At 38.8% G+C, this 20,240-nt stretch overlaps 1 protein-coding gene across 1 annotated transcript; it reads right to left on the bottom strand.

The window, feature by feature from the left end:
• Nucleotides 1–276: 276 nt before the first annotated feature.
• LOC103570211 (cilia- and flagella-associated protein 43-like) lies at nucleotides 277–13,541 on the bottom strand. The gene is made up of 3 exons (XM_008547868.2): nucleotides 13,414–13,541; nucleotides 8,552–13,017; nucleotides 277–347 (listed from the first exon to the last, which is right to left on the bottom strand). Exons 1-3 carry the CDS (start codon nucleotides 13,539–13,541, stop codon nucleotides 277–279), a joined length of 4,665 nt encoding a protein of 1,554 aa, XP_008546090.2.
• Nucleotides 13,542–20,240: the final 6,699 nt, after the last annotated feature.

Genomic DNA, 20,240 nt, shown 5'->3' with positions numbered 1-20,240 from the left:
AATTGAGTTCTAGACAATTCCGGCACCTGTTTCTACCTCGAGTCCTTCGGATTCAAAGTCTCCTCTAGTCCGAAAGTTTCCTCGGTATTACAAATGCCCAAGGACTAAATAAAAATAAAGCAGTTTCATTTCGAGAACCGCATCAAGATTTCTTACGTCAAAGGTCGAGAGATTAAATGCTTGATTTAATTTTATTCCCTCGCTATCATCATCGACTACAAATTGAACCTTCAATCGGTTTAAAACATCGCCCATGAATTTATATACCTGACACAATCATTTCTTATCGTCCATCTTTAATCCATTTCCATCTAATACTTCTATTTCTTCTTTCACTTCCACTTCTGCTATAAATTTTAATAAAAAAATGAACCACAGTTTTTGAAAAAAAAACTAAAATATTTTACTGCTGGCAAAAATTTAATGTCCCTGTAATTTTTGAGTCACACGAAGTCTAGCACAAAAGAACCACAGCCTCGGGAATTTCTCTCACACACGAACGAAAATAAAAGCGAAAGCAAAAGCTGAAGGAAAAATAAAATAATAGATCCTCGCCTTATATTTCCTTGGTCATAAAACGATCATCATCCTCTTTCGTCCTTGTCTTATGTGGCAAAATTGGAAAAGTACACCTATATAAAACCCAGTGAACATCATCAACAACAACAACAACAACAACAGCCAGCAGAAAGCGAAAGGAGAGGAAATAAACCTCATGGCCTCCCGTAAATGCTCGAGTTTTAAATTCTCCAGCTTCAATACTCTTCTTCACTTGACCAAAGATGTAAACAAAAATAAAAATATAAAGCAATAAAAACTATAGAGATAAAAAATAAAAATCGGTATGAAGAACAAGAAGAGAACTAGAGACAACTGCCGATGGCGTCTCTAACTATTTTAATATCCACAACCCCCACTAGAGTGTACTATTTTTAGTTCAAAATATATATTCCCAGAAAAAAACATTTCTAATCGCAAAAAATTTTTTATGTTATGAATTGAAAATAAAAATTTTCTTCGGTGAAAAAAAATTTCTTGTACCGAGGAATTTATTTTTTCTGTATATATATGTATGAAAAAAATTTTCTTGCATTGAAAGTTGATTATATACTAAATAAAAAAGCCGTTAAAGTTTAACTCGCGGAATGTCACTGAATGATGGACCAGGGGATCGGCCCGCGGTAAGTAATTCTTCGGCAATTACATAATTACTCGTGCGGTTTGTGAGATGCCAATGGTAGTAGTAATATAATGGGTTTGGTTTGTTGCTATATATATATATATATATATATATATATATATATATATATATATATATATATATATATATATATATATATATATATATATATATATATATATGTATAGCGATATGATGCGAGTAGAGAGCAGAGGCTACGTTAATATAATGTAAGAAGTGAGCCGCGACTTGGTCGTTACGATATTTACTACTACATAATGGCTGCTGTTGCCCCCCTTGCCCTGAGGAAATCCACGACTCGACTCGGGACTCAAGACTTGGGACTCTGGGTTTACTTGTATTGTAACAGCAACGGCCACGGCAATTGCGCTAAGGAAAACAAGTGTCCAATAAAAGAAAGAAACAAGGAGGGAAAGAGAAAGAATGAGAGAGGGTAATAAAAAATAAAGGAGCGGGGCTGGTGTACTAGTGAAGGTCGGACCCGCAGGTGAATCCGTCTATATATGTGCCATGGACCCGTTTTTGATATGTCTTAAAATCAAACGACCGATAAACATCTGCCTTTTTTATTTCACACCCTTTTTTTATTAATGTAATTTTACGGAGTTAATTAATTTTAATGCTATGAAAATAAGTAATGATTCAAAAAAATTAATTTTTAATTTATATATCGCTGTATCATGCATGCTAAATCATGCATTAACGACATGACGGCTAATAATCTTGATTAAAAAGTTTGTTAATTGTTTTTTATTTTTAGCGAGTAAATAACTTTTATATAAATTTCCTATATTATTTTGTATAAAAATATAATTACAGAGAAACGAGGATGAAAAATTATCCGCAATTGCCGATAATTTAATTTCAAAATTAATTACTTTCTGATGACAATTTTGACAATATTTTTACTTAATAAATATTCTAAAAAATTTCAAGTCCAAAAATTAAAAAGCCGGGAGATTTAATTTGAATTCGAATTCACTCAATCCCTTGGTTCTGGAGTTTAAAAAAAATTCACTTCGTATAGGAGGTGAATCGGGAATTTTTTTTTTAGCAGTCATTTTGAATTGATGCGAATTTTATTCAAGTTAACATCCACTCCGATCCGGAGTTTCGACGTCAAAATAAACTCCGCGTCCACTCTGAAAATTTTTTACAACGAGATCTATGGATCTGAATATCGATTGATAAGAACGTAGATCTATAATTTAAAAATAAAATCCCGCGAAATTAAAATTTTTTTCTAAAAGTAAAAATTCAAAATTTCCCGCCATTGAAAAAAAATTAAAAAATAAATAATTTTTAGTTTAATAAATGTTTTAAAAAATATGATTAAAATAAAGATCTTGTTAGCACATTTATTATCTTGACCGATTTGTAAGTTCACATATACCCGGGGGAATAGATGACGATAGTAAATGTATGTGGTATGTAGTATATTGTATATAGTATAGATTATTATGAAAGAATAAACGACGAAGGAGGATCTTGAGCGATAGAAAGAGCCGCTCGTAGGCTTACATATCGTTACGGCGCGTTAACGCCGATAGGCAATTAGTGACTCTCTCATTGTTGGGTGATGTCAGTCGCACATGATTACGGTATAGGTGGTTCTGCTTAGAAGTATCGCGTATTCTAAACAGCCTAAAGGATCCCAGGCTTTGTGTGTAATAATAAAAGACGCGAATAAGTAAAAGATAAATAAATAAAAAAGTGAAACGACGGTAGGAGGAGTCGAAAGAAAGGTCTGGAAATAAAAATAAATGAAGAAAATAAGACAAGTGGGCAAGGTATATACTGTGTACTGCAGTGGTCTCTTATTCTCCGCAGAGGAATCTTCTAACGATAACTCTTGGCGTGGACGAGTATAAGGCATAACCAAAAGTATATAAGGCACTGCAAATATCGTGCAAAGTGCACCACGGACGCATCACAGTCTGCGTGACCTGTGTTTAAGGTAGTCGGGGGCCGTTTGGGCCGGGCCCATCCACAAACACCATCCCGGCCTACTCTTCTTCTCTCGCGCTCTGCCCCGATCTCAGGGTAACAGCGTAAACTTTTAATTCTTTTATTATTATTTTGATCCAGAGAGATGAGGCGGCATTGCCTCCCGCGTGCCAGATCACCTCACGCAAACGTGAGAACCGCGGGATTTTTCGGTGATGCTACAAATCCCTCCCTGCCTCCCTTACTATAAATATATATATATATATATATACATATGTGAATGCGTGGTGCATGAGTAATTTCATCACGATTAAATAAGGTAATTCTTGTCGATTATTTAATTTTTTATTTATTGCGCACTTCAAACACCAAGACCTTGTCTTCAATTTATTCACTGAATCGCTCCTTCAAAATCATACCCCACTTTTCATTTATAAAAACACTCACTGGTAAATGTCTAGTGCGGGTTCACTTTACTAGCATATGGGAAATTTCAGAAAACTACAGAATTTTTCCCATATAATAAATAAAATTTCAAAAATCAATTAATCAGAATTTTTTGTAAATTAATCAATTGATTGATTGAGCTGTTTAATTAAATAACTAAAATTAATTTAGATATTTTAATAGCTTAGAGTGTTTGAAAAAGCACTCATGGTATTCTCGCGCCATTATCTGAATTATTTATTAACGTTGACTATTAAGGTCAGTTTGATAAGAAAAATAAAAATTAGAGTGCATATAGGTATCATTAAACGATATATTACTTACTCATGGTGAATTTTGACCTTGCAGACGATACGTTGAGTAGATGCACGTATGATGAACGCCTGCACGTGCAAAACATAACGCCTCTGATGATTATTTGCTGGATGATGCTGCCCAGTGCCGGGTATAGAGTCGCGAGATCTCTATTGGATACATACATATATAAATAAATATATATATATAGATATATAGATATATAGTATTACAACTACTATATACTTCTTTCCTCGCAGCTTCCTCTATCGGTCATCGGTAATAAATTTTGAAATAAATTGCAGCCGCGAGGGCAGCCCGGCGACCCGCGAGATCCTCAAAGCAAACAACAATAATAATTATTCGATACGGGCAATAACTTAGAAGAGGCCTGCCTCTTTTTCCTTCTCACATGTTGACTCTGCCCGTGCAATATCCACTGCAGAGCAAGACAAGAGAAATAAAATAATAATAAAAGTTAAAAGTTTAAGTTAAAAAAAAAAATAAAAATGAATATAAAGAAAGAAATTGTTCGAGCATGTAATATCTATAATGGCCACGGTGTTCTACCCGAGTGACCTGTCAGCTCCATCTGAATTAATGGCACCTGAGATTTCACGAGAAATGGACTCAAGTCGCTAGCGCACTTCTCTAAAGCATCCACTGTCTTGATGTACCCACCATGCGCATCCAATCTACTCTACGTTTTAAAGCGTTACGTACAAACGCGTTATACTCTACTGTCTATAAATACTTTTTTTTATTTCATTTTATTTATTTATGTTTATACGTCTTGTAGGCTCAGACTCCGACCAAGACCAAGACCAATACTCAGAGTAAGACTCGAGCTCCTAGTGCGGGTATTCGGAAAAACTATCCAACTCGTGAGCCACGATTTGCCATTACCACCAACTCGATTAGTACTACTACAAAATTTTTAATTCGTGCAGCATGAACACATTAATTAATCCTTTTCAGCGTATCCAGTATCTATGGCTCTAGTAAATGACCTCGTATATTATCTCTGTACCTACAACGAATATTCATTTATTTTATATGGAGAAATATTCTGGTTTTAAATGCTATGGTGTCATAGTGAAGCTGGACCATGTTGGACCTGCACTGTAAAAAATCGGGGGAATGCGGATTTTATTTGAATCCCAATTCATTTCGTCATCCGAAATTTTGGAGTTTTCACAAATAATTACTCCGAATAGAGTTAATTGGAAATTCGTCTCTTCAGCGGAGTAATTCTGGATTTTATTTCACTTTGATTTGGAGTTTTTATTTTTTACAGTGTGACGGAAGTTGAAATAAACCCATAGAAATTTTACTATGGCCCCAGTAAATTTTCCATGCGTTTATTTCAATTTTCTTAAGGTGTTCAACATGGCCCAGCTGTACTATGACACCATAGAATTTCAAACTAAAATAATTTCTCCGCGTATAAAAATAAAAAAATTTTGAAAAATTTCCGAAGGCTGCGTTAAATCGCCCCCATAAATAGAAATTTTTTTTTTACGTCATTCCACATTTTTAATTCACGCAAAACAAATATTTGCTTAATAAATTGTAATTAAAAATTTATAAATACACATTTATCTTTTTCACTAACGAGACTAAAAATAATTTAAAAAAAAAAAAAAAATTTATTCTTGTGACAAAAGCACGAGACGCCGGCGCTAATTTATCATTTAAAAAAAATATTAAAATAAGCATTGTAGCCGAAGACGTATTATGGTAATAATAGTGGAACTTGGACTAGGGATCGATGAGATCCTCCCGCAGCTAATTAAAAATTCGCCGATGGAATATATTATGAGGAGTAAAACCCCAAATGTATATTTATTTCTATCATTATTATTATTGGTAGTGGTGGTGGTTTTTATATATATATATATACATGCATGAAGTATAGAGACGAATGTATAAGCAAAAGCATGACAACGATGAGGACGACGCCCACCAGCGGGCGATTTGACACTTCATTATTCGCCCGGCCCCGAAACCCAACAACCCATCATTAAAATGAGATTAGTCCGGTAATCGTAAACGAGAGGAAGACCCAGCGATGAATTCAATAGCTTTACCTGGGCTCTATACCCGTTAATATATAAATATATATATACATTTGCCGGAGAGTGTTGGTTAACGATGGACAAAAATAATTTATCAATTTAATAAAACAAGTAAATATAATTTCGGGTATAAATTATTTAGAAAATATTAAAATCCCGGTCTCGGGTCTTACGGTCTGCTCTTGGCCTCTGGTCTTTGGATAAAATATTTGAATATAATGCGAGTGAAATATAATGGACAGATATAGGAAATGATTTTCATGCGGCATTAAGTACGAGATGTTAAAGGAGACAGGCTAAGAAGCATGTGTTGTAGCTTGAGATACATAAAGGCCTTTATCACTCGCGCCAATGAACATCGGGATCGGTACGTATTCTGTGAAATCTCGCGAAAAGGAACGAGGGTGACGGTTTCATCCCTTTTAACCTCGGCAATGGGGAATTTAAAGTTTCTCTTGACAACATATCTACACATATCTACACATCCATGTCTACACAGCCCCTGCATACGTAATTCTGGTACGCAGACCCTCGGTAATGCTCCCACTGTCCGGCTTACCGAGGATAAGTGTCATGGTCAAGTATGGATATTTTTAAAGGCTAAAAAACCTAAAAGTACTGCAAGTGCTTAAGTTATTACTTTTGTTTTTATATTTTTAAAGACAATGTTGATATGTAAGTATACATGGATAAATTCCAATTCGAGTGTCTTTAAATTTTTAACGATTCAAAATCATGGTGCGCAATACAGTGAGTGCGGCGTATAAAATATCTGACAGCTTGTGCTGCGCAAGTACTTTAATTTTTTTACTTTCCGAAAATGAGAGTTTACGGCCTTCCATGCCCGCGAGTTGAATGTTCCTTTGTCTCTTTATGGCTCGAAAGTGGCCTAAGCGTATATATTTATATATATACAACTCTGGTACGGCAACTCGTCAAGGGGTCGCTGATGTGAGACGCAAAATGACCAAGAACAAGACGAACAAGGTGTAGAGGAGAGAATGATGAAAAAAGATAGCTCCGGGGCTTAAGGACCTTTAGGCGCCCCGAGACCATGCACAGTATATATATATATATATATATATATATATATATATATATATATATATATATATAAATATAAAGTTGAACGCTTGCCCGCGGGGATAATAACGAGTTTTAAGGTTTCTCTACTGTCATCTTATCCACGGACAGTCATAAAAATTCACCCCTTTTTTGCTTCGTCGCCTCGGCTAAGTTCAAAAAATTTTCAGTAAAAATATCAACATTTATTTTTACATATTCATTTATATATTAATCTGTCTTCCATATATCTTAATTCTCATAACTAGCCCAATAATAATTGATATCCAAAATTAGATCAACATAAATTCAATTTTTTCCAAATTTCGGCTCAAAATCTCTAATAAAAATTTCGAAATCACAATTTTTGACAGTTTCGGTCTGTGTTGACCAAACAGAAAAAAAATTCTCCGACTCATGAATATTTTTTGGGATTAAAATTCTTTTCTCATAAATTTCTAAAATCTCTTTCGAAAAAAAAATTTTGAATTTTATAGTTTGATAATTTAAGTTTTTTTTCAGTCCACACAAATTGTTACAGATCTAGACAAAAAATAAAATCGATCTGAATGGAACAAAAAATTTCGGTCTCCATAGAACTGTAAATAATTTTCCAGAGTAAAAAATTCATAAGCGTTGTAAATAAACTAATAAATGCTCGAAATCTTTGTGAATAAAATGTAGATAAAATAGTATATAGAATTCCGAAGCTAGGATGGATATTCGAGTGTTTAAATTCTATTCAACTGCGACGCATTACCAGATTGGCTCTCACGCGGTTAGTATTCACCGGTCTTTTACATTCATGAAGCTTTTATGCGGCTGATTTGACTACGCTTTTCCTCTATAAAAATATATACATATATATTCACGGCTTTGCGATTTGATTTGCATTGATTGAAGTGCACGGTTTTGCGGCAGCGCTATTTCTATGCCCAATAAAAGTTACACTATTTCTTTGGCTTTTACGAGAAAATCCGAGCATCCAGCTACTCGCTGATGCACTTTGGCTACGTAAATATACTAAATAAACATAAACAGCACACATTACCCAATGTACATGTTAACAGATGTACACACGAAAAAAAAAGTAAATTGGAAGGTTAAATGTGCGGCTGTGATCGTTGAACTCAATCTCATCAAGCACAAGAGCTAGATACTGATACTAAAATACCAGCAGAGTCAATTAATAATTGTACTGGGTTAATTAATTAATGTCTAGATGTAGAAAAAACATCAATGCTCGTACTCCTCACTTGAGATTTATTATTTAACTGTAAATATTAATTTACTTTTTATTAATTAATTAATTATCATTTTTTATTTATCAAATTAAAGAACGGAATTGTTTTCTGACACTGAACCTCGTATTCATTCTTCAACTCCACTAGCTCTGAGTACTCTCGTAAAATATTTCTTATCAATCTTGACCTTTTCATCAAAATTTTGACCCTCTGATCATGAAATTTTTCGGGCGGCGATTTGCTTTCCAAATTTGCCATCGATTCCAATCTCAACTTACCCGCATTCATGTGCGTGATTTTTTTATCCAGTCGCTGATTGTCTTTTCTCACGGCCTGGACTTTGGCTTCAATCTCTCGAACCCTCGCCAAGGCTTGCTTTAAAAATTTGTCATGAGTATTTTTAATCGCCGCGAGTTCCCTCGCAAGCTGCTGAGGAGTTTTGTCGTCTTTCAAACCCTCGAACATCCTTCTCAGCAGCACCCTCGTGTCTTTGGTGACAACGAAGGTCTTGACATCCCGAAGCTCGGAGAAAAAGTCATCCATCCTCATACGCAGAACTTTGTGCTCCCACTCCTTGATAACTAGGCCGCGATTGAAACTTGTGACCTTCTGCAAAATTTTTAATTTATATTCAGCGGCCGTGATGACTTTTTTAATGACCTCCTCTACTCGCTCACGCGGAATTAGGTCTGCATTTTTAGCGTCTTCTCTGCTGGCACACAAATCAATCTCCACTTGCCTCATTTCCATTACTAATTGAATTTCAATATTTAAATCAAATTCTATCAGTTTATCTGTTAGTCGTCGCACTTTATCCTCCAGTTTGCCCACGTCTTCTTCCAGCCTACGTATTTTTATTTTATTATTACTGACACCTACCTCAATCTCACTTATCTCAATTGAATTAGCACGCAACCTTAATTCTATTTCTACTTTCTTCCTCTTAAATCCAACAAAATAATTCCAATGCTCAGGTGAAATAAATTCTGGTAAATCTTCTGGTTCTTCCATCAATTCAATCCTCTTTAAATAATCCACGCAATCGTCTTCAAATAAATATTCAAATTTCTCACCTCTCACACACTTTGCTAGCTCGTGTAAGTCATTAGCACTCGCCCGTGCTGGAAACTGTGACTTTAAATATTTTTTCATAGCTTCAAAAATTAATTTTCCATATTTTCCGATAAATTCCTTTCGCACCTTTTCCAAAAAATTTTTTTCTTCATTTTCGATAATTCGCCTCTTGTCCTTCAATTCGAAAATTAGTTTTTGAAGCTCTGAATTGTTTTCAAAAATAATTTCAATAGCCGCCTTTTTGTTGCCAATTAATTTTTCAATTCTCTGAATCTCATACCGCATTTCAAATTTTTTAGCAAAAGAAATAAACCCGCGATAACGAAGTAAATTTATCTGGCCAATAGCCGCGTCGATTTTGATTTTAACTTCAAAAAAATCATGACAGCGCTTATTGAAATCGCTTATTGTCTCTTTCAAATTTTTAGCAGTGTTCTGAAAATCATTTTCCAGAATCCTGCGGTACTTTTCCCGCTGAAAATTCAATGCAAAAACTTGTTTTTCATATTTTTCAACAGTCAATACATCTTGGACGTCATATTGTTCAGGACTCTTTACTTCCATACATCTAGGTCGCGTTATTTCCTTCATGAAAAGATCCTCCCAGCGCATATCAACGCCGTCCATCATCGCCATCGTCTTCTCACGAAACTCATCAGTCAACTCCTTCAATCTGATTCTCTCAGCTTCTGCATCTGCATTAACATTTACATACTCCTGTTTACCATCATCCATTCCGACTTCACTTCTAACCTCGTCGAGTCCAACTTTCAGTCTAATGACCGACTCAGGATTTTCTTCTCCCCTCCACTGGTGTTCAAAATCATCAACCAAAAGCGTTTTGTCAAACACCAGTTTCATTTCCGTGCTGATGAACTTCAACTTCTTCTTCAGTTCTTCGATCTTAGCGACTTCTTTCCGTTTGTCATCGAAAATCTTCCCGAACATTTCGTTGAAATAATCTTCAAGTCTCCGAATGTCTTGCAGAAAACACTTATTGACAAATGAAAACTCCTCAAGACAGTAATTGTCAAACTGGGAATGCTGAAAGTGAGTCTGAATAAATCTGTGGGTCGTTGTCCCCTGAGTGGCTCGTTCTTCTCTGAGCCTCAACTCTTGGTCTTCTAGCTCGTCGTCATCAATCATCAGACTCTCTATGACTGATTTCTCATCTTTACTACTCTTGTATGTACTTTTCACAAGAGAATAGTGTTTTGATTCACGGCCGACACTATTTATCCGGGTATTAACGTTCATTTTTACACTTTCTTCGAGCCCATCAATCCACTCAAGCACTCCTTCGTCCGCGGGGTCCTCAATTGACGGATAATTTGTTATCACAGTGTCACTAAACGAGTAAACTGACTTGGGTTTAACTTTATGTGGATCCCAAAAGTTTATTTTAATCCACTTGGACACTTTATCCATTGCATCGCACTCAAATTTGAATTTCAGCCTCAGATCTTCGCGCTCTTCTTTACCGGCCTTTATCTTTTGTTCCCTTGGAAATCGCGCGAGATCAAAAAAGCCAACAGGCAATCGTTCTATTTCCTTGGAGTTCTGATTCTTATCCAACATCTTCTGGATTTTATTTTTCAGTTCCAATAACTCGCTCTTGATTTCCATTTTTTTTTTCCTGCACTCCAGCTCCTCTTTTAATTTTTCCCGCTCACTGTTCCACTCTTCCCAGGTCTGATTACTGTCCACAGGAATTTTTAGGCACTCCCGCGAGAGCAGTTGATATATCCCAGGATTCAAAGAAAAATAATCATCAAAATTTGTATTATTTTTAGTGTTATAACTCGAAGTAACGGGAGATTTTAAACATACCAGAGAACCATCACGTCCTAAGGCAATTACCGAGTCCACAGAGACGCTACAAATTGCTCTAGACACTCCCAGATCCTTTCTGTGGTGTGACAATAAAATAATATACTTGGAATAATCTCGTTCACTAAAAATAGTTATCATCCCATCAGAGCCAGCTGCAGTTACACAAAAACGATTGCCGTCTAGTTTTAAGTGTCTCAGCTGATGCTCCGTCACCAAAAAATCAACTAAACACAGCCTGGACCCTTCCAACCTAAATACATATATTTCTCGCGATAAATAGGGAGTAGCTATCAGCTTCAACTCGTTGCCAACAAAATTCAAAGCCTGGTAGGACTTTGGTAGCTCAATTAATTCCTCGAACCCTTCGGGGACTCTGTAGATCATCAGACAGTGTCCTGTCTCAGCTTGGGAGGAAGTCAGGATCAGGGCAATTATTTTGATGTCTCCAGTGATCTTATCGGCAAAGCAATTGATGTCTATGACTCGTTGATTTATTTTCAAACAGGCGACACTTGACGGATCCTCACCGATGGAGACGCAGTAGCAGTTGCCGGAGGCTTCAGCGGCCACGACGTGTCTTCCGCAGGCGGAAAATTTGATCAAGTCTAGGCTCTGTCTCTGCAGATTGTACTTAAAGAGTAAAGAAGGATGATCGGGAATGTGCACAGCTACGAGAGCAAGCTCTCCAGCGTCAGAAGTCAATGCTACGAGCGGGAAATCTACATGGGACTTGAGATTAGTAACGAGGCCGTTTATTTCCAAAGCAAGGCTACTTACTGCGTTGCCGTCTGTTAAACTTATGATTGATAGGCAATTATTGTCAATGAGAGCCGCATGGTGACCCCAGGGATAAATCAAATCGACGAACTGATAAATTCTGCCGTAGTATAATTTTACATGAGTCAGTAATTCTTTGTCATTTAAATCCAATTGCATCAAATAGCCTTCGGTGGTGAAATAAAATAATTTTTGACTGTCAGCTGGGTGGGGAAGAAGGATATGGGGTTTCAAGTTGGACTTGAGGTACTGCTGCCGCTGCCAAACGTTCTGCTGATTTTTTTTGTATAATCTCATTTGGCAGAAGGTTGTTTTGAGCATAAGTCCGCCTTGGAACCAGCAGATGGAGGGAACTTCGTACACTGAACAAATTCCGCAGTGTTGGGAGAGTACGACACGATTTATCCCTTCTTTGTTGGAGATGTAGACATGTCCGTGTCTGTCTACAATTGCCAGCTCAGCATCTGGTGACCAGTCAAGGTAAACTGGGGTAGCTTCACTGGGCAGGATTATTTCTTCTCCAGTCATAAATATTTTTGAACCAGATATCAGTTTCCACACGAATAATTTCCCGGAGTCTCCTAATTGGGCTATGGAAATCGATGGAGATTCAGAAACTCGTATTATCTGGCTCTTGAAGTCCCAGATCGGAGTTTCGGTTTCGTATAATTTTTCTCCAGTTCTCCAGGCCCAGATGACCAGCGAATAAGTGGGGGAAGATGTTAAAGATACTAAATAATCAGTAGCAAATGCAGTTGATAGATAAGCAAGCTCTGTACCTTCTTGGCACTTGGCCAACAACTTCATCTCTGGATATTTGTAGACAAGTATTCTGGGCCTCGAGCATCTCTCGGCGAATGCCAGTAGCTGAAGAGAAACTTTTCCGGCGATAGAACAAACCCCATCGGCTTCTGAGCACAAATAAACGGTCTCTCGGTTACTCTCAACGTCATAGAAGACCAGGTGAACCCCCGAGCACCAGACGAGGACTTGCTTATCAACCCAAACGGCTTGAGAAATCTCTCCGCCTCGTATCCAAGCAGATGTCCAGTCTCCATGTCTAGTCTCAGTCATTATAAGTTAAATTTATAAATAAAGAATATCAAAAAATAAAAAAAAGGCCACGTGGCCAACTTCACATTATTTAAAAACTGACACTTGAAGGTTGGAGACGAAGACTAATGATGGATACGCGGTTACAGTTGGTCCCAGTGAGTATTTAAGAGACAGGGCGCCAGAGAGTGGGCAGTGGGTAGTGGAGGATCTGAGAGCTGAGACAAAGCCGATTGGGTTCGCTCTCAAAGTCTATCTTCTTGATGGCGGCTCATGGGGACCCCCAGTAGAGCCCCGTGATGAGGTCAACCAGCAGGGGGTAGTCGTGTGGTGAGAGGCCCGATCAAAAAACACCACGTTATCTTTACGCGTGATACAAACCGGCAAGTGGTTGACTGCTCACCTATAACCTATCTTTTCTTCTTCTTCTCGATCTTCACCGTCTCTTCCATCTTGAGCGTCTTGGTCTTGGTCTTGGTCTTGGTCTTGGTCTGGTTCCTCTTCGTGTCGTGGTCCTCTTAAGCTCGGCATTATCAACGGACATCGATAAAGTAACGCCCGCTGTGAGATGAATATTTGCACTGAGACACGTGGATTGCGCTGAATTTATGATTGTGTATATACGTTGTTATTATTGATTCACAGAAAATTAATTGAGCCATTTATAGTATTGCAGCAACATATTATAATCATCATAATCTTGTTGTACGCGGAGTTGTTTTTGTTCTTGTTCTGGTTCTTCATATTCATTTAATACTTCTTAAAAGTATTAAACTCTCAAGTTATACTTTTATTTGATAAGTTTTTTACTCTTATTTAGCTGTCCATAGTCTTTGGATTCCACGAGTGTGGGAATCAACTTGAAAGACGCGACGTGGTAGCATTTAATCAGAGCTTACCAAGAGTATAGAGGTATATGGTTCGGTTAGTTTTTTCAGAGAGAGAAGTTGCTTGGAAATTGGCGCCAAATTAGTAAGGAGACGAGCGAACAGAGTGAGGGAGCGAGTATAAATGAGAGAGAAAAAGTAAAAGAGAGGCGAGGCATCGCGCGTTCTCCGCCTTGGGCTGCGTGACGCGAGACATTAAAAGTAACCTCTGCTCTCTTCATGGCGCCCCCCTTGATTCTCTTCCCTACATCCTCTTAGTCTTGGTCTTGGTCTTGGTCTTGTTCTTGTTGTTGGCCGCATCCCAATCCTTCATTGCCGAGAACCGCGACCGACATCGCTGGCTTAGAAGCCAGCAAAAGAAACAAGAGCAGCCTCCTCTTTCTACCATCAGTAATCACGATATCCGCAGCAAAGAGTAAAATAAAAGCACAATAATCACAGCATCGTATATGCAATTACCCTGTGTGTCTTCTAACTCGATTTATAACCGGGCCAATGAGGTGTCTCTGGTTTATAGAAATTTAATCACAGATACCAATCAGCCAATCATTATTTATGAATGAATCAATGAAAGAATCAAGTGTATCAAGAGCTGAATCATCTGCCGGTGAAAGTGTGCAGCCGCGTTCTTGTTGCTGCTGATGTTGGTGTTGCTGTTGCTGTTGTTTGGTATTGGGCTTAACTGGTAATAAAAAAGAACAAGGTAAAATAAATAAAATACTATTTCATTTCTTGCTCTACGTCATGGTTCTCACAAGAAATAGTTGCCCAGCACGCCAGCAGTAGGAGCAATAGCAGCAGCTGCATTTTCGAACGTTGCATGTGTCCTGAATTGCCCGGAGATTATAGATGCGTCCCGGCGATCACAGACAAACGTTTATATCTCGCTAAACGCCAAATTACTCTCGGGCTTTGGCTGATGGTCTACATAGTACCCAAGCCCAGGCCTCAAGAGAAACGCTATAAAAAATAATAACACGCTACGGTCTCGATTCTTGCAGCCGTAGATATGTATGGGATAGCTGCAGCTATCGTCTTATTATATAAGCGTCTCTTCTCTATATTGCTTGTATTTAGGAAAAAGAAAGCAGAAGCTCCAATCACCACCACCACCACCACCAGCCCTCAAATAAAATGGGATCGAGCACCAGCTGTCCACTGAAATCGTCCACTCTAAATTGTCTTATTCTAAATCTGTTGCTAGGAAATAGCAATAACCCACGAGTTTCCACGAATTTCATTAAATCTCTCACGTGAGTCGTGAGCAGTCGTGAGGAAGGTCATTGCCGACAGTCTAGCATCACATCAATAGCATTCAGTTCGCATGGGAACTAAACGAGCCCATTTACTAGGGGATAAATTCCATTTATCAATATATATATACAACAATAGTCATTAATAACAGCCTAATGAGGATTAACCCCTGGTTGATGAGCGCATGATGAAAGTGTCCATCACTTTCATTTATTTATTACCTTTTTATGTTTTATTATCTGAGACGTTGCAGTTGTTGCTGATGTTATTATTATTATTATTATTGCTGTTGTTGTTGTTGTTATAAGTGTAAATAAAAGTGCAGCACAGGCTCGATTTCATGGCAACAAATGGGCGAGAAAGAGACAGGCGAAGAGACAGACCGGCAAATCGCGTGGACTATAATTAAATGAGAACCTCTGGTTACGAACGCAGGAACGCCCACGCCATGCATCAAGCATCATGACGTAGATAGGTAACGCTGGCTGCAGATGGAGAAGAAGATGGTCCTCGGAGATATACCCATTCCCGGTTCCAAGCCTTACTTAGGGTCAGCTATCTCGCGCGACCCATCTCCGCCTATCCAATCACACACTCACACACCCAACTGCACACTTACGTGCACTTAAACTCGTACCCACACGTGTCTTTTTAACGTGTCTTGTGTTCTGTGTGCATATAATGCACCCCGCGCGTTATATCGCACGCAAGCGATAATGCAGTGTCCCAATTATCCTCCAACACGACAGCCCATACCGTGAGAGTACTTTTTCAGCTCCTCCCAATTCCCTCCTTACCATTTTCACGTCTTGTCACTTGCTGTACACTCTACACTTACATACTACTCATATAAACCATCATATCATGTACTGCCTTCTACGCTCTACGCTTATTTTTTAATGCAACTGGACACCCGTGACCTTATGACGACAATTAACGTACACGCGATATTAAATTTCTCATATAATAAATATTATTTTAATATACAGTATATACATATATATTTGTATATTATTATTTTATGAAAATTATCGTGTCTTTTGATTACAGTACAGTACTCCGGTATCTTGATGACGGTGAGAACACATCGACGTCGACGTCAATATTAATGCTAATGTTGATGCGATATGCGATGCACTTTTACGGTGAGTTAAATTATAAATAAAAGTTTAAGTTAAACTTTAAATTGATATGCCGGTTAATTTTGTTAAGTTTGTCGCGACGCCATCCAATTATCCTGACTCGCGATGGTGGAAAACCACGCCTTTGTCCCCGCAGTCGGCCAATCCACGCTGTCGCGCGTTTGTCCCCCCGGCCAGAACGACATTCCAAGTCGGCTCTCGATACCTCTCACTCCCTCGTATTCACTCTTCACTCCCTGCTCGAGAGCTCTCGAGGATGGATCTCAATGAGATCGAAATGAGGGATAGGTCGTACGAAATGTCATCATTGCTTTTTTTTGCCGTCTAATATTATTTTTATTTATATTTATTATTTTTAAATAATTAACTTTACGTTAATTACATCATGCTCCGGAAATTGAGTTTCTTATCTTATTTATCCCATCAGAGATGCATGTTTTCGGCGGACAAAAAAGCTCATTGATCATTTAGGGACGTCGGGTCTTAAATCCTCATCTCTACTAATCATCATCATAATCCGATTGTTATCTACTTAAAAAGTCTTGTGTCTGACCCTTCTGCTTGATCTACTTGCTCGTCCAAATAATTTAAATTATTTTTTTTAAAACTAAATACCACCAGCGCAACTACAAAAACTAACTCACATGATTAGACATAATAACAATGATAATGAGTAGTTTTAGGGCAGGTGTGGCAGCAGGAAGTGAGTGGTAGAAAATAAAAAAAAAAGGCTTTCAAACACCAGCCTTGAAGGGCGTAGAAGAGGGTGTAGTCGAGTGTCACCATGAGTTGGTTGGTGACACGTAATCGAGAGAAGGGATCACGGACGGTGACAAACCGTGAGGACTCCCAGGGTGTTTCGACGAATCAGCAGCGTCTTCGTGGGAGGACAAGAGGACAAATCGAGGGCGCAAGCGCTTCGCGAACTGGACACGCTGCGACACATCGATCCACTACGGGCTCTTTCTCCTCCACCTCAACCTCTTTCCTCTATTTTTTATCTCCTCGAAAAATTTCCATACTCCACTTGCCGACATCTCAATTTACCTGGACTGTACCTTTACCACATTCGCTTTAGTTTTGGCATTTTCCTTTCCCTCTACATTCATAGCGAACCCAGTGGAAAAAATAATCAGAGGTAATAAATCCAGACAGGAGTAATCCCGTTGACAAAGCTGTTATTAGAGTATTTATGAGTTAAAGAATGAGGACACGGGTGCTATTCTAGGTTCACACGCCCAGCTATCGATTGCCGGGCGAGAGAGACAACCGCTGTAAGGAAGGAAGCGAAAGCGGGGAAAAGGTGGGCACGACATCAAGCTTGCTTGCGCGTCTCACGGAGGACAAGAGGGTGGTGATATATTGCCACGAGTAACCTACCAGTCATCCCTCACCTCTCGTGCAGCGTTAGACCGACAGGCTCTCGAACCACCCCCGGTTTTTATCCCGGTGAAGGAGATCTATCTCCATAATAACCAACAGTTTCCCACACGTTTCATCAGAAACATCAGCATCATCTCGACATCCTTTCTTCCTTCCTTTCTCTCCTTTCACCAAAAATGACGTTAATATCCAGCTTATGTCCACTTCCTCTGGTACTTTCTTTTCTCATACCGACCTTGCAAGGCTGGTTATTAAATTCCTCAGTTTCCTAGAATGCTGCTCCTCTCGTGCTACGCCACAACAGAGAAATCCACGGGTCAGAAGTACCAGCACCGGCAGCAGGCTCATCTCCACCTGGTTCTCACGCCACGGGATTCGTGCAAGACTCCCCTACCTACCATCAGCACTAAGCCGTCTACCGCGACCACACACATCAGTTGGCTCTCTCGCTGTTTTACTTGCTTGTAAACATAAACATACACATCCACGTCCATATACATCCACAGAGGGTGCAATCTTCGCTGACAGGAGTCAGGGACTCAGCGTAATTTTTGCTGCCGCTGCTGCTGCTTCTCTGCAAGACCAAGCGCGGATAGAAAAGAAGAAAGAAGAAGAAGAAGAAGAAGAACCGAACCAATGGCGTGTCACGGATATGGCGTGCCAAGTTGTAGCTCGGAGATTCCAGCAAAGCAGGAAAGATGTGTCCCTTAAGACCATGGCGAAGATGTGCCTCAGCAATGTTAGTAATATCTACATTTCGAATTTCACGCGAGCATCGGCAGCAGTACTACTGCGAAGGAGCTTCTTGACGTTCCCACGGATCGTATGGTTGATGATGCGTCTCCTATCTTCTCTTGTCTCCACACACCCCTTCCCACGCCCCATTTCACTCTCATTCTTATTCTCATTCTCATTCTTATCCTCTTTATCCTCCTCCTCCTCCTCTTGTTTATGATGATTCTTGTCCATTCAGTCCCACGAAGACCCCCTCGAGTTCTACGAAATCCACCACGTACTTGTTAAAAAAATTCTGCGGTTATTAAATAGCACGCTTTCATTTTTAACGATATTAACATACGTGGGTTGTTATTTTGTGTGTTACCCCAGGCCTCATCATCGTCGAACCGGGAATCAGCGCTAAAGTTTTTTGAATTTAAATTTACGGATGAAGATGAAAATAATGAAAATCCCGCAGCTGCTGCCACTGCCAGTTTTTACCCGAGTTTTTGAAAAAATAATTATTTTAAAATTATAATATATAACAGATATATACTGGGAAAAATAAAATGAGACGAGATAGAGATAGCGACGTCGGTGAACAGATTAAGCTTAGGAACGAGAGATTTATGGAAGTACCAGAGTAACAAGCAACTTTTTCCGATCCTCGTGCAGGGCCTTCAGTTAGGCTCGGGGGCGGGATTAGCATAAGACAGCAGCTGCAGAATTTTATATTAATCCAGCTAGGTGCCGACAGGTTTTTGTCCTGGTCATTAAACCCAAAACTTTATTATTCCCTGGTTATTTTTTATTTATTTTTTTAAACTATTTACATTTTATTTACTTTTTTCGCCATGAGTCGAGATAAAGTTGATAGAGGAACTAAAGTGGAAGTAAGTGGTGGTGTTGGGTCACAAGGGCGAGGACCCAGGGACGAGGACGAGGCGAGTAAAGAGGTAGAGAAAGATCTGGACGGCGCTGCTGGAGACGTTCAATACTCTGTAGCAGCGACGTTGAGCCAACGCCATTGGCTACCATTTTCTCTCCAAGTATATATGTACATCTGTAAATATATATGTACATATATATATATATATATAATATAAATGTGAGCTGAGTCCTTGTATATATATAGAGTGGAGATACCGAGTTCCAACTCCTACTCAGTATACTCTACTTTACTCTCTTGTACCTGAGCACTCTCTCGACGTTACTGCTCTTCAGGGCAGTCCTTACCCGCGCTGCATGTCGGGACAACCGAGAGCCTTTGCAACAAAACCATCCAGAGCAACCCGTCTTTCTCATCCACTCGAACCCGGCAACTGCTCTCTCGTCTTCCCAGAGCTCCCGGAGAATACTCACCCTCGGCAAACTCTCCTCCACCCTTCACCCTAAGCCCCATTCCAGGCGCTCCAACTCAACTTCTAACTCCCAACTCCTATGGACGCCGGAAGTTCCGGAGACTGCAGGTACGACTGCAGATCAAGCGTAATTGGACGAGCTTTACCCGTTAGGAGTTTTGGATGCCGGAAAAGCATGTAAAATACCCTTGTTGTTTGATCACAATGTATGAGAAATACAAGAGCGACCTAGAGATTTGAGAAACCATCAAACTCTTTCACCTCTCTCTCTCCCTCTATCAAACGAGCTATCAACCTTCAACTCTGAATCAAATATCCAGCTCCTACAAATTTATGATGAAAACTATGAGATTCTATTCAATATCAACTTACTAATCAATTTACTATTATATCTAAACCTCATTGATACTTTTTATATATTTTTTGCGAAACGTTTACGAACAATAAACTCAAATCTAAAATGATACTGAAGTGAGCTGACGTCTA

Source organism: Microplitis demolitor, chromosome 1, assembly GCF_026212275.2.
Source record: "Microplitis demolitor isolate Queensland-Clemson2020A chromosome 1, iyMicDemo2.1a, whole genome shotgun sequence".
Classification (NCBI taxonomy): Eukaryota; Metazoa; Arthropoda; class Insecta; order Hymenoptera; family Braconidae; genus Microplitis; species Microplitis demolitor.
This window is presented reverse-complemented; position numbering and strand designations above follow the sequence as displayed.